Below are 15,679 nucleotides of genomic sequence, written 5' to 3'. Positions count from 1 at the left end.
ATTTTCATCTACTCTCTCACTTACTCGCTCATTCATTTCTTCATCTATTCAAGAAATCCTGAGAGATGAATTATACACTGGCCCTGTCATCAAGGAGCCCACCGTTTAGGACATGATTCTTAATGCAGTGTGGCTGAGAAAGGGGGAGAAAGGGGTTGGAGGGGAACAGTGTGCCCAATAGGTGGGCCTCATTAGAGTTCACTGGAGGACAATTCATGATTCTACCATCCTGAACATTTATGCTCTATTAGTTAATAGAAATTTATCATATGTCTTAGGGGGGATGGGTAGCAAAAAGGCTGAGAATTACTGGTGCAGTAAACAAATGATTACAAGGCAAAGCAATGAGCCACAAGGCAAGGGAGAACACAGGACTGTCAGAGCCCAGAGGGAGTCAGGGCAGGCTTCCTGGTGGAAGTGATATTTGAACTTAGTATTAAAGGATGAACAGGAGTTAGCCAGGGAATTTTAGACAGGAAAGTCCACAGGAAGGCTCAGAGCCTCAAGTAGCACATGCTGTAATGAGGACCAATAATGCCTAAGTAGTCCATGATCCTTAGCCATAAACTGTCCTTTCTAAGTAATTTTTCAGGACACCAAAAAGACTCTTCCTTTAACAATTCCATCATTTATGATGCAAGTAAGTCTCATGCTCATTGTGGGAAAATATACAGATATAAATATTTTAAAAGTGTTCAATTAATTTTATTCATAATTCCATTTTAAAATAACCACTTTTAACATTTGAGTTTTTAACTTCTGGACTTCCCTCCCTAAAGGATGGCCATAATCAATCAACTTCTATTTCACATAAAAATATATATAATTTAAAAATGAAAGTAGAATCAAACCACTTGTTTTTCCCCTCAATCAATATATTGTGAACATAAATGATTATGTCTAAAGTGTCAGACTGTATGCATTATAACCATCGTGGATAGAAGTGTTCTGAAACAGCATTTGCTCTCCTGTCTTTTCCAGGGAGCCAACACAGAGCTTTGCTTCTTTCATGCCCACCAGCTTTGGGCTGGGCTGTCAACCAAGACTGAACTCAGTTGACCAGGAAGGTGTCTAGGAAAACATGCCTGGGCTGACCAGCTCCAGGTTCTGTGCCAAGCTGAGGGCTTGTATCCACTTTTTGAATGTGGCTGCTTCCTTCCTGCAGTGTGTTGTCCATTCTCGCTGCTTTTGATCAATTGTGGGCTGGCAAAGCAGAAAACCAAGCCCATGAAGTAGATGGGAAGGAGTGTACCTAGGTTGTAAGTGAAGGCCTGTGTTGCATGAAAGCACAAGTGACTTGTGTTAATCAATACTCTCTCTCAGAGGTGAGTAAAGGAATACTTCCTAAGTATCTACGGTGTGCTGGATACATGCCTTACTTTATTTAAATCTCATAACACCCCTTTGAGAGAAGTACCTTAGCTCCATCTTCCAAACGACAGCCTGATCCCAGAGAACATTCATTGCTTTGTCAAGGGTCACTGAGCTGTAAGGGCCAGAGCTACATTGGAACCTGGTCTATTTCACTTCCAAATCCCTGCTGTTTTCAGTGTACTACATCTTGTGCTTGCCACCAAATCTCATGCTGGGTTTGGATTGATAAACTTTGTCAAAGGCATGTCCACTGGACTGGTGAGATGCTTCTGTGTGGAGCAGGGCTAGGTCTCCTACATAATTTTTCATGACCTCAGAACTGAATAGGAACTGCCCTCATTAGATGGTGCCTGTACTCTCTGGCCTGCCACACTCTGTCTTCCATAAGAAGAGGCAGAACAATCCAACCTGTGTGTTAGAGAGATTTCTCTGGCACCTTGCACAGGGTGGTCAGAAGGGGCCAGAGTGGAGGTAAAAAGAACAATGAGGTTGTTGTAGTGATGCCGGTCACACAGATCCATGGCAGGGGTGGTGGCCAGAAGAAGGAGGGAAGCAATCAAAGACATGTCTGAACTAGGACTGACAGGACTCAGAGTCTAATTGATTGTAGGATTGATGGAGAGGGAGGAATCAGGATGACTTCTGGGTTTTTAGTCTGAATGCCATTCACTAGGGCACAGAAGGAGTGGGCTTGGGAGAAGGCAGGGCTGGGGATGGGAAGAAATAATGGATCTTGTTTGCAACATGGTACACCTAAGAAGCATTGTGCAAAGGTAACTGGTAATTGAATCTCCATAACTCTGCTACCATGGGGTGATATTAAAGTCATCTGCATTCCTTCTGCACCCTGGTAGGGGTAAGGAGTGGAGCCCAGGACTGAGAGGCTCAGTGATGACCTTGCAAATGTTTAACAGCCAGATCTCTCAGAAAAAAAAGGCCTTGATATGTAGCATTTGCTGATTTGCTGATTTATGTGTCATCATGACCGATTTCAGGCTACTAACTGGACATCAGTGAATGTGAAGTTGTAAAGAGATGAATAGTAAGTAGCACATCATTACATAATGTTCCCCCACAGTAGAACCAAATCATCTCAACAGTATAGATAACAATAAAATGTAGTAAAATAATTAGGATGTGATTATTGTGGGTGTTGATTTCCTGTGTTTTTAGTGTAATTTAATTGTAACTTAATTCTTTCCTAGCAATAATCACGCCTTGGATAAACCTCATTGGCTATGATACTGCCACTGCAAAAAGCTATTATTCAATTTTTAATGATGTCTGTGTTTAACAACCAGCTCACAAAATTCTTGACAATTAGCATACCACTGGAGAAACTCCAAGAAAGTACAAGTTGGAAGAGCTACAAATCTACCTCCTTGTCAGACAGGCTGAGGGACTCCCCAAGGTCACACATCTGGGAAGGCAGAGCCAGGCCCAGTACCTAGGAGAAGGCTCTTGTCCCCCATTCTTCCTGATGGCCCCTCAGTACCCCAGCCAGCCACATGGACCTGGGGAAAACCGTGTGGTCCTTAACCCCAGGATGATGATTCATGTCACCCTAGAGTGAGTGACTCAGGGAAGAGGCTGCTGGGCGGCCCGGAACAAAGAGAACAGGGCAATATTTATTTCTGCTAGGAGCTAAATGGGAGGCTCAGATACTTTTCTGCTGTTCCCATTGCCTTTGAACTGCCTCTGATTGAGCAATTGTACATATTTCCAAGAAGAGAGAATTTTTTCAAGTGGACTTATTTTTAAAAAAAGAATTGCTGAAGTGAACAAGCTGGAGAGGAAACCTGGGGAGATGTTTTGGCTTACTTCCTGTCATAACTGGGGGATGGGGTGGGATGGAGGGAGTTCTGGCCCTGGCTTAACTATTTTTCCGGGGACCTAGAATTTGGATCCCAGGCATTTCAGGGTTTCTCCAACCCTCTTCTTCCAAAGTGGCATCCAAGGTCCAAGAAGCTTCCTGAGTGTCAGGGAGTTAGGGTGAGGAGGGTGCCCTGGTGCCTGATATCATCTGTCCTGGACCATTTGACAAGATGTCTACGGTACTTTCTGCAAGTCCTTGGTTAGTAGGTGACCTCTGAATCAGCCTTCTCAAGGCACCTTCAAGTCTGGCAACTTTTTGCTGCTGGCTGCACAGAAATGATTATGCCATGTGCTCCCTACCTCACCTATGCACCCCCTGGGATGATAGAAGTCTTGGGAGGATGTCTGAAGTTCTTGTCTATTAAGTCATTCCAGATAGCCATTTCCTCTCTTTGGGATCTTTTCCCCAGGGTTCTGTCTGGGAAATGGGGCCTAAGACCTTTCTGCTCTTAGAGTTCAGGACTTTTCCCCCAGACCTCTCCAAGGAAGCAGGGCACAGGTTCTTTTCTAGTGACTCACCAGAATCTATACTCTCATTGCTTCTACTTGGTCTCTCCTGTCTCTCCCTTGCTCCATAACCTTTTACTAGTCCTGGGTGTGTGTGTGTGTGTGTGTGTGTGTGTGTGTGTGTGTGTGGTGGGGGCGGGGGGTGGTGGTGACCTACCCTTATTTAGGATGCTTTTCCCAAATCTCTTTTCTATACCCTAAGCCCTCTCTGTTTCCCCAACGGCTAGCCCTTCCCCACAATAAGGCAGACAGACTCCCTTTTCTCTACCCCCTGATGCTACACCTCTCTCTAAGGCAATGAGCACCTAATGGCCTCCATGGTTGTGTGAAGGGAAGAGTAATGGGGAAAAAGGAGCTGTGAGGGGATGTGAGGGGTTAGTTACTATTTGTAGCTATCTTGTGTGTCCCCCCACTGGAGCCCCTGGCTGAGCACAGTGAGTGCTGACTCTTGCTCTCTTCTTATTGGGACTGAGCCAGCCTCTTCTACTAGATGTGGCCCCTGGCACTGGTCTGAGCAGAAGCTGGCTCATTCTCAGGGCTGGAATGGGGTCTGAATCAGGGGAGGAAGGCAGCCCCAGACAATAGAACCTGTAAGAGATCCTCAAGCCTGGAGAGCATGGCCAGAGAGTATAGATCCCAGGGGGTGTGGGAAGTGCTCAGGACCAGCCTCCCCAAAGCACCACCAGGCTACAGTCTCTGTGGTCCCAGCCTCTGGGCCAGAGGAATTGTGTTGGGGGCAAGAAGTCATTTGGAAGTCCCTTCCAGTCTCTCGTCTTTCCCTCGCTGTTGCTTCTTCCTTCTGCCCTTCTATATTCCACCCTTGCTCCCCTGGGACTGACCACAACACCGATCTAGGGTTGACCACAGCACAGACATGGGATGGCCACAGAACAGATTAGGTATGACCACAGCACAGATCAATGGATGACCATAATGTAGACCCGGGAATGACTACAGCATAGACCTGCAACTGACCACGGCACAGACCTGGGTGGCCACAGTACTGTACCCTCTCCCTCTAACCCTACTGTCTGCAGCCACTGGCTGCCCAACAGCAGAGTAAATGTCAGCAAGAGTAAATGTCAGAGTGCATAGCCCCTGATGGGTTTAATTCCAATTATGTCAGATGATCTTTTATCTACTTGTTTGTACAGAGAAACCCTGGCCAGGCCAGGCCAGGCCAGGCCAAGAATATGTCTCCTTTACCCACAAGAGACAAAGCTGGAACTCAGATATCCAGGTAGAACAGCAGACTATCTGGGCCTGGTTGGATTTTGATGATGCCATGGCCAGAGAACTCAGCTGCCCTATTCAGGGAAAGGAACCTATGAGTACATACTATGTGCCTCATCTTGCTTGTATTTCCTAATTTAATCCTTACAAAACCCTAAAAGGGTCTCCATTTTACAGATGAAGAAACAGAGGTCAGAGGAGACTAATCCAGCAAGGAAGAGGCAGAAGGGAATTAGAACCCAATCTGCCAAGTTCCAAAGCCCTCTTGCAACATCCCAAGGTTGGGAAGCAGGATGGTGTTCTCCTGAAGTGAGCCTCACTCAGGCTTGCCTGTGGGATCCAGGACACAGCTCTGCAGTTGGCCAGGCCCAGGGACCCACAGAAGTGCCTCTCAGCAGTTTGAGCTGATCTCTGATGCCCCAGATTTCCCAAGTATGTCTAGGGCTGCCCTGCGGTGAGAGCAGGGACCAGGGAACACCCTTTCTCTCCCATGAGAGTGACCATAACAAGGATACATTTTCTTATCATTTACCAAAAGCAAGCCCTTCAAAATTAGAGGCAGAAAGCTGATGTCTGTAGCGGAATCTGAGGAATAGGGGTTCTGGGACCTTCTCTGACTATCTCTCACCCATAAGTATGGCTTTGATTAAGTCCTTGCCTCTATCTGGGCCTGTAAGATGGGATCAGGAGACAGGACTGGCTGATCTCCAGTGGCCCTCCCTGTCATCCTCTGAATTTGCAGAGGGACTGAGAGACATGCATGTGCAGTCACCCCAAACAATTCCCTTCATCAAATTCTTCATCTAGAGATAGACCAGTGGTATTAATAGCAACCTAATCTCTTTCAAATTCTTTGTGTTGCTAAAATGAAAGCAAAAATTCAAAGCTGGAAGAACAAAAAACTCCCTTCTGAGAATTCTGAGTCACTCCAGAAAGGTCAGTGGAGTTTGGGTTAACCCGTTTTTTCCCAGAAGGCCCTCTGGCTCTTCCCTGGACACCCTAAGATTAACAGAGAAAATGTGAGAGCCGCTCAGCTTGTAGATTTGTGCTCCTGGGACACTGTGATTAAGAGAGAGGCTTGGTTTCTTCTGGGCTGGTCGCAAAGCTTTGGGAGAGGCATCCATGGAGCCATAGTAAGAGGCCACAGCTTGCCGAGACCACCACCCATGAGCCAGTGGGCTTGACAAGCTGGGGACTGGGGAGTCAGACAGACCTGTGGCTGGCTTCTGGCACTGCTGTTCATGGGTTTACTGACTTTGGGTAAGTCTTCAGGGCCCCGTTTTCCTCATTTGTAAAATGGGACTAATCATAATGTTAATAGTAATGGAACTTCTGTGGTTTCTGTAAAGGCTCTTGCTAAATCATGATTCCTGATGATGCTTGCAGGGACATGGGCAGCCCCTCCCACTGGCTGAGGGGTACAGGATGGAGGTATTCTGCCAGCTGTGGATGGGCATGCTATGTTTGTATGGCCACTCTGTCAGAGCAGTGCTCCCCTGCCATCTCCCCATAACCCATGGGGTCCTACAGTGGCTTTTCTAGGGGCAGAGGCTGTGCAGTTAACGTAACAAGGGTGAGACTTCCTGGGGTGAAAAGTTCAAAGGACAAACTAATGGACAGATGTATGAATGAAAGAGTCAGCAGGAGTGTGGGTGAATGGATGGCCTGACAGACAGATGGATGGGGGGAATGGGTGGATTTGTCATCCTACAGTGGGGGTCTGCAACCTCTAACTGTGAGCCCACACTTTTGCCCTCATAAGACCTCTGGTCTGATGAGCAGCTGCTTGCCCTGCCCTGCCCCACCACTGGTGGCCCTGCTGGGAATGCACACTCCAATTCTCTGTAGGGCAGCTTCCTATGCTGGGTTCTGCTGCACTTCAGCAGAACTCCCAGCTAAGGAGGAGAGAGACGATGGGCTTTGGGGTCAGACTAGTTGCATTATAATCCTTGGCCTGACGCATATTAGCTGTGGGATCTCGAACAAATTACTGAACCCCTCTAATCCTTTGTTCCTTAATATGTAAAATGGAAATAATAAAACCCATCTCACAGGGTTTAGGCAAGATAGCACTTGAAATGCACCTAGCATGGTAATCAACACTCAGTAGGCAAACTAGAAATATCTAATGGATGAGAGAATGAAGGAAAGTATGCCAGTTTGCTTTCTTTCATGAGCATGGCCAGGGGCAGATAAAAATATTTAAATATGGATTAGACACTTCTGGTCTTTTCAATTCCACTAATGATTGGATGGTTATCCTAGCAGAGGCTTAGATAATTGGCACCAGGTACAAAGGTTACTGGACCCAATTAAGTTGTTTCCCTTCTTTGTACCTAAGTTTCCCTTCCTGTAAAATGGGCCAAGCTATATACTTAAGCACTGCCTGGGAACAGAATGAGTAGAATCCAAAGAATTGACTGGCTCTTGACAATGACCTACCTAACCCTTTACAGACTAGGCTAAAGAAGTAGTTAGAAGGGCCCTGAAAATGGGTTAAAGAAGGAGCAGCTCAGAGACTAAACATAACTAAATGTTTTTTCCTTTTATGGGTCGGTGCTCTAGATCACCATTTCCTGCAGATTATATCCTTAACTTTGCTGTGATGGATGTAAGGTCTGTGTGCCCACAAGCTCCAGCAGAACCCAGATGTCACCCTAGGGGAGGGACTCTGCTTTTACCTTGCTATTTTAAGCAGTAAGTTTATAATAATGGATGGGAGAGAAAGCGAACAGGGCAGGAGCAGCGTGGGAATGGCCTCAGCAGGCAGGGTTGCTGGGGCTCCCCCTGAGGACCTCGGGGTTCTGTCTTGTCAAGTGTGGGGCCACAGCCAGCCTCCACTCTGCTTTGTCCTGCTGCAGCTGACATCTCTTAGTGCTTGTCTGCCTTAATTTGTTTTTGTTTTGCTTTGTTGTCTGATCCAGGGACTGACTTAAGGTCTTTCTTGAGGAGGAGAAGAGGGAGGAAAGAAAATGGAGGGTCAGAAAATGAGATATTTTTTTATGTGACTTTGGGATACCATGATCTCATAATCCTATGGGATGGGACTCCCAGGATTTCAGGGACTCCTAGAGTTGAAAATGGCCCCTGAAGTGGGAATCCTGTGACCATTGGCCCAGGCTTTGCTGGAACTCTCCCAGGAATGGGGAGTTCATTACCTTAAAGAGTAGCCTGTTTCATCTTAGGTGGTTCCAACCACTAGAAAGGTTTCCCTTGCCTTTATTTGACCTTTATTTCATTCTTTGGCCATGCATTTATCCTTTGGGGACAAAAGAACTACAGGAATGATTTTCAAAAATCTGAGAAGCAATTTTATTTTTCCCTGCACTGTCTCTTCTCCAGGCTAAAGGTCTTTAGTTCTTTAAAGACAAACTCTTGTTTCCTGCATACTGCTTCCTGTTTTCTGAACATGCCCCAATTTGTCTGAATCCTTCTTACTAACAGAGTGCAATACACTTTGTGTAGATTAAGGCATAGAGGAAAGTAGAACTGTCACCTCACATGGTTTGGGAACTACATTACTATTAAGACAGGCTGGACTTACACATAGATAATACATCACTTAAGGGGGTTCTTGGGAAGTGCAGCCAACTTACTTGGTAGAATTGGGTTTGTGGATATCTTTTGCTACTGTCATCCCCTGTTACCATATACTTTGCCCAGCACCACTGATGTCACTGCTGTTGAAGTCCAAGTAAAAGTGATAGAAATTAATCACGGAGCAGACCTTTGGGTAAATCTGATGCTCATTTGATCCATAAACTGACTATTTAGAATGGGAGACACAGCATGCTCTGGTCCTATAGCTCTCATTCCCAACAGCCAGGTTTAATATGTCTAGTAGGGTTTCTCCCTTCTTGTCTCACCTTTCCCTCTACCTATTCTGTTCAGAGAAATTCCCCTCACCATTTCAGTATTCATGACTCAGTTCAAATACCATTTCTAACATGGAATCTAGGCTAAAACTATATCTCACCTGTCCCAATTTCCATAGTTTAGGGATCCTTTCCTGGGATCCTGCAACTTGTCATTTTCGAAGTCCTAACAGTTATACTGTTTTCCTACAGCCTCCCACTACTGTACTCCTTGAGGGCCAAGACCACATCTTCATCATCTTTAAGTCACCAGCACATAGTACAGGACCTGGTAGAGTATGCATAAAGTCAGTGTGGTGAATGAATGAATAATTCAGTTCATGGATCCCCTACTTGAGATGAAACTGCTTGAGTTGACCAGCAGAAGTCACCCCAACTGTTTCAGAGCTGAATGGGACTACCTTTCCACCATACAGACTGACAAAAGTCAAGATGGTGGTCACATTGACCAACCCTGTGGCTAAAGTTCTCTAGTTCTTTAAATAAAAATCAATAAGCATTTTTTGATAAAAAAAATTCTAGTTAGCCGTGATGAATCAGACTCCTTGCCTTCCTTGGGGAGCTCATTCAAAGGCATGTGTGTTGGGGTGGAGGGAATCTGTCAGAGTTGTGGCTGAGGTCAGATCTGACCCTGCCTGCAGCCCTCTGGCTTCAGGCCTTCAGGAGAGCCTTTCCTATGGGACCTGATGAATATCTAGTATCATGGGAGGTGGTGGGGCTTTCTGACTTCCTCCTGCAGCCTCCTTCAGTCAGCACCTTGGGCCCAGGACATAGTAGGTACTCAGTGAATGACAATATCCTTTGTTTCTCCTTTGTGTGTTCTAGTAGCCCGTGAGCTGTGGCTGAGGGCAAGGTCTGCATCTGGTGGTTTTCATTTGCGCATCAGCAGAGCAGCAACTTCAGGGAAACTCTGAAGTTATTGAACCAGGCTGGTTTCTGGTTCTGAAGTTCCCTGAAGGCTTCTCCCACCCCATTAAGAGAAGGGGACCTGGTGGAGCTGAGGAAGAGGCCAGGTAGAGGCCTTTGGACTCTGGCTGAGCTTCCTGGACTTCAGACTTCTATGCAGATGGCTTCTGTGAGCACCTACTCTGTGCTGGGTGCTCTATCTCATTTCAGACTTAGAACATTCCTGCATGGGAGACATTCTTATCTCTGTTCCTCTGACAAGGAAAGTGAGGCTCAGAAGTGAAGCCAACATAGGGGCATCTGGATGGCTCAGTCGTTTGAGTATCCTACCCTTGATTTTGGCTCATGTCATGATCCCAGGGTTGTGGGATCGAGCCCTGTGTCCAGCTCCATGCTGAGTGTGGAGTCTGTTTAAGATTCTCTCTCTCTCTCTCTCTCTCTCTTTCTTTCAGGGCATCTGGGTGGCTCAGTAGGTTAAGTGTCCAACTCATGGTTTCAGGTCATGATCTCACAGTTTTGTGAGTTTGAGCCCCACATCGGGCTCTGCACTGGCAGCATGGAGCCTGCTTGGGATTCTCTCTCCTCCTCTCTCCCTGCCCCTCTCCCCACAAAGTAAATTTTGAAAAAAAAAAAAAGATTCTCTCTTTCTCTCTGCCTCTGCTCCTCTCCCCTGTTTGTGCTCTCTCTCTCTTTAAAAATTAAAAAAAAAAAGTGAAGCCAGCATTTAAGGCCACACAGCCAGTGAGTAGCAGAGTGGGGACTCAAATCCAGGTATCAGGTTCCAAGGCTTGCGTTCTTTCTACCTTCCTATCCTGCCTCTCCATATTGAGACCTGACATTACTGACCTTTTCTAAGAGGAAGCAGAGGAGCCAGGCCCATTGGCTCCAGTCTATTGGAGAGATCATTCATGGTCCTAGGCCTCTTGAATGGTGAGAAACACAAAAGAATAATTAGTAGTTATAAGTACCAGTAGTTAGTAGTTATAAGTTAGTACAGTGGTTACAAATTCATAGTTATAAGTAAACCCAAGTCAAACTGAGTAAAACACTAAGAAATTTAATTGTTTGTGCAGCTGGCTAGTGCAGAAAGAGTTCAGTTTTCACGGGAATTTGATCAGGGATCCAGCTTCTTTTTTATGCAAAAGTCTTAGCTCTACCACCTCCTGAGTGTCTGTCAGTTTTATCCTCAGTCTGGACTTCCAAATAGAAACAAAATGGCATCAATAGCACCAGGTCTTACATCTGCACACTCTACCATCCAGAGCAAGTTCAAGCACCTGGATCCCAGAACACTGTAATGTGCTCATTGGCTTACACCAGATCTATTTTCTATCCCTAAGCCAATCACTGTGGTGGGATAAATAAGATTACGCTGACTGGGCCAATCCTAGCTGGGTCTCAAGGTTGCTAGACCATGAGATGGGATAAGTCTGGCTTGTGGCGAAACAATTAAAGGTTGCTCAGGATTGGCACTGCACAAAGTACACAAGATGCACCCTGGCTGAGCCTCTAGAATTTCAGGCCTGGTGAGGGCTGTCCTCAAGTGAGACAGCCCCATACTGAGGATCAGAAAAGCTGTTGAAGGAAATGAAGTCAGCCATGGGGTAGAAAGTCAGGGAACATCATCTCCTCCTCTTCCTCAACCCAGACAAGGAAGGTTGTGTGGTATAGTAAAAAGAGTCCTGGCTTAAAATCAGGAAGATCTGGATTCAAATTGTTGGTTCTTTGTGTGATTTTGGCAAATGGCTGACATTCCATGATGCTGTTCTCTCTTCTATAAAATGTGAATATTAATGCCTGCATCAGAGGTCATCATGAGGATTAAATTAGGTGATGTTGTAAATGTTTCTAGGATAGTGCCTGGCACTTAGTAGGTGCTCAATAAATGGTACATAAGTACAGGTCTGGTCCCAGTGGAGCGTCCTCCATTAGCTATGGTTTTGAGGAGTTTGAAGCACTTTTTTCCCTTCTGGGATAGCTGTGTTTACTGTAAGGACCAAATTAGTTGCAAAATCTCTAAGGTCATCTCTAGCTTTGTAAACAGAGCAAATGAACAGGAGGAAATGCAATTCCAAATGCCCTCTCCTGGCCTAGTCCAACCTTTGCTGTTGATACAAACCCAACCAAGCTTTTTCTGCGGCTCATGGCTCCTAGAAATGGAACCCAACTTGGGTCAGGGATGGGAGTGGATTTGACTTGTCCTTTTGGCGTCTCCTCAGCCTGCGGAGCCCAGGCCTCTTGGAGCATCTTTGGGGCTGACGCCGCGGAGGTTCCGGGCACACGGGGCCACTCCTGCCAGGAGGCTGCCATGCCCCACATTCCCGAGGACGAGGAGCCCCCTGGAGAGCCACAGGCAGCCCAGAGCCCCGCCGGCCAAGTAAGTGCCCTCTCCTTGCCTGCAGCTAGCCTGGCCGGGGCCAAGTCAAGGGTCCTGAGCTGGGGCCACATTGCCTGGCCTGGCCAGAGGGTCTGCTTACAGCCTGTGCAGGCTGCAGTGGGCACCTGGGGAAGGTGTGTGGCTGCAACACTGAGGAATAAATACCCATAGTTTGTTTGAATTGGCTGAGGCCCCCATAGATGAACCTAGATGTTCATCTCCTAGATGAACCTCCTAGGCTATGTCTGACTGAGGTTTCCTGGGAGGTCCAGCCACCCTAACTCTGTAGGCACCCTCCTAGAATGGAGAAAGACTTGGAGGAGAACCGTCAGCACAGGGGGCCTCATCATGTCATGGGTGTGATCACCAGAAAAAGACCACCTAAACTGAGTCCACTTAAAATGAAGACCAACATTTCATAGTAAATAGTGAAAATGATTTTCAGTAAAATTGTATTGTAAGAAAGAGAAATGATGACAATAAATTAAAGGGTCTCATTGAGATTGTTTCGTACAAATGAAATTATGAAAATAAATTATTTTTAGTTATACATATAACAAAATATAGATTATATGCTACTTTTTTAGAAGGAACAAAGAATTGGGGTGCCTGGGTAGCTCAGTCGGTTGAGCATCCGACTTTGGCTCAGATCATGATCTCGTGGTTCGTGAGTTCGAGCTCTACGTCAGGCTCTGTGCTGACAGCTCAGAGCTCAGAGGCTAACGTCTGCTTTGGATTCTGTGTCTCCCTCTCTCTCTGCCCCCAACTCACGCTCTCCATCTTTCTCTCTGTCTCTCAAAAATGAATACACGTTAAAAAGAAGTATAAAACAGAAGGAATAAAGAATTAATTGTGTCGATTTTGGCATTGGTATATTTATTCTTTATACCAACAGGATGAACCACATCCTTCACATTTTACTTTACAACACCTCTATTAAGAGATTGTTTAAAATTTAAGGGCTTCATTCATTTTCCCAAGGACTTCTATCAATCCTTCAATATGCAAATCATTTTCTCATAAAGAACCTATCTTGCCTCATCATGATTTTTTCTTTGTTAACTGCTCTAGCTCCATCTGCTCTCTGCTGGTCCAAGACGTTGCATGTGAAGTGTTCCAACACTGTCTTCTTTGATTTCATGAACTTTGCACTTGGTTTGCCCTTGTACCACCCACATTATATCTGACGGTTGCCTGAACTGACCTCAGCCAGAAGGGACAGACATTTGTTAAGTGAGGGAAGAGAATGGATGAGTGAGCATTAATTTGGTAAGCGGGCAGACTCCGTGAACATTTTCATGTCAGGATGACATTTGTTTTTTCGCACATGATAACTGTGGGAACTCAGATAATAAATACTTAGAAAAGAATGGCTTCTTGTATCTCCCTATCCCAAACTCATGGGATTGAGATGTTGCAGAACTTGGCAGACTTGGGGAGCCCTTGAATTTCTAAATGGCAGTGAGCCAAGCCCCCATGCATTTGACCACAGGCAGCTGGCTCAGGGTTTTATTGAACCTCCCTCCCAGGAATGTCGTGGGCTTGGTGAGTGCTGCTGGTCAGTTACTTTCCATGGCTCCAGATTGCTCCTCTGCTCCTTTATGGGTGATGTCTGGTCTTCCCCAAACTGAGTGCTCTGCTGCTGTACCTTTCCAACTGCTGCTCCTAAGCAAGTGTGGAAAATTCCCTTAAAACACTGGTAATAGTGGGCTATAAGGTTTAGGCACCAAAAAAATTTGTTAATCTCCTAAAGTCTGAAGATTAAAGAAGGGAATGATAGCAGAAAGGAAAACATCTACATCTGGAATAAAATGTGACTATTCCCTTTTCTCAGTCATGACTTTCCCGAGCTCTGTCCCCTTAGTGTCCCTTCTCCCTAGTCCTGGGCTCCTTCTTGCCATGGCCATTCTTGACCCCTTCCACTATACTAACATTGATCATGTGCTTAAGCCAGATTCTGATGCAATATGGTTCCCAGATCCCAGCCAGCTCCTCCAAACAGCTGTCATGCCATGCTCCCCAAGAATATCAGTGTTCCTTAAAAAATTAAAAGATTGTCAGGGTGCCTGGATGGCTCACTTGGTTAAGTGTCTGACTTCGGCTCAGGTCATGATCTCACCGTTCATGAGTTTGAGCCCCGAGTCAGGCTCTGTGCTGATGGCTCAGAGCCTGGAGCCTGCCTCGGATTCTGTACCTCCCTCTCTCTCTGCCCCTCCCCTGCTCATGCTCCATCTCTCTGTGTCTCTCAAAAATAAATAAACACTGAAATTTTTTTTTAAATTAAAAGATTGCCAAAGCTTCAACTCCACCATTAGTGAAGAGATCCTTTCACACTGAGTTTAGTTCATCTTTAGCTCATTGTCTCACCTCTCTAAATAAAAGAACCTTTAAGCCTCCTCCTCAGGAGATGTAAGACAAGACAGCACAAAAGTCTGCTGGCCCTTCTGGCCATCATGACTTCAAACCACCAGTGGAGGTGCAGCTCCACTGGGTTAGAGGTGAGTGTGAGTTTCTAGTCGCAGCCAAGCAAGGGAGGGTTCCATGAACTAACCACACAGTTAAGGGGCAGAGAGGACTAGCTGAATAGCAGGAGCTCCAAATTCCAGGTCTCTACAAGTTCACTCTCCTTGTGACCTTGTACCAGAACCAGACTTCTGTAACATGAGGTGGTGGGCCCCATGGTCTCTGAAGGTGTATCAAATGCTGTGTTTCTTTTTTTTTTTTTTTTTTTTAATTTTATTTATTTTGGGACAGAGAGAGACAGAGCATGAACGGGGGAGGGGCAGAGAGAGAGGGAGACACAGAATCGGAAACAGGCTCCAGGCTCCGAGCCATCAGCCCAGAGCCTGACGCAGGGCTCGAACTCACGGACCGCGAGATCGTGACCTGGCTGAAGTCGGACGCTTAACCGACTGCGCCACCCAGACGCCCCTCAAATGCTGTGTTTCTATCTCTGTACTTGTGGGAAGTCTGTTTGTGGTACCAATAGCCTCTGCATTGCTGGAGCCAGCAGGAGAAGGACCCATGAGGACTTCAGGTGAGCTGGACTCAGGATGCCCAGGTCCTATAATGGAGGATCATTAGCACATAGTTTAAGAATATGGACTCTGGTGTCAGACCAAGCTGGGCTCCTACACATCACAGTCAGAAGACCTTGTATGAATCTGTTAACTTTCCTGTGCCTCTGGTTCCTCATCTCTTCCCCAGGGCAAGTATCAGTGGCTGCCTCCTAGACTCTGGTCAGCCCAGTCCTTGAGTACCTTCTTTGGCCTGAGGGACCATGTGGCTGGGGCAGATTAGACCCCAGACTGAGGCTACATCAGATTTAGTATTCTTTTATTCTCTGCCCTTACTGAGAGGCACTAGGCCTTCCTGATTCTCCAGAGGCCCATGGGCATCGTCAGTGCAGAGCACCTCCCTCTTTGCACCCATCAGACAACCTACATTGGGCTTCTCAGGCAGCCACAGCCTCAAGGGAGGATCAGGCCTTGTGAGCAGGGCTAGAGCCTCCAGGGGCTAGAGCCCAAGTCCC

General features: G+C 46.3%; 1 protein-coding gene and 1 pseudogene across 15 annotated transcripts in view; one reads left to right on the top strand and one right to left on the bottom strand.

Annotated features, from left to right (window-relative positions):
• IRAG1 (inositol 1,4,5-triphosphate receptor associated 1) overlaps positions 1-15,679 on the top strand; it is a 146,904-nt gene that overhangs the window by 58,656 nt on the left and 72,569 nt on the right. For 9 of the 15 annotated variants that reach the window (XM_032594823.1, XM_032594820.1, XM_032594817.1 and 6 more), the window contains exon 1: positions 11,950-12,147. The exons of 3 other annotated variants lie outside the window; for them this stretch is intronic. In XM_032594823.1, coding sequence (XP_032450714.1) covers positions 11,950-12,147 — 198 coding nt within the window. Of the gene's footprint in view, positions 1-11,949; positions 12,148-15,679 lie in introns of those variants that run through there. 3 more of the 15 variants (XM_030331527.2, XM_030331525.2, XM_032594824.1) reach the window with 1 other exon arrangement.
• LOC115526687 lies at positions 2,483-2,636 on the bottom strand (annotated as a pseudogene).

Source organism: Lynx canadensis, chromosome D1 (assembly GCF_007474595.2).
Source record: "Lynx canadensis isolate LIC74 chromosome D1, mLynCan4.pri.v2, whole genome shotgun sequence".
NCBI lineage: Eukaryota > Metazoa > Chordata > Mammalia > Carnivora > Felidae > Lynx > Lynx canadensis.
This window is presented reverse-complemented; position numbering and strand designations above follow the sequence as displayed.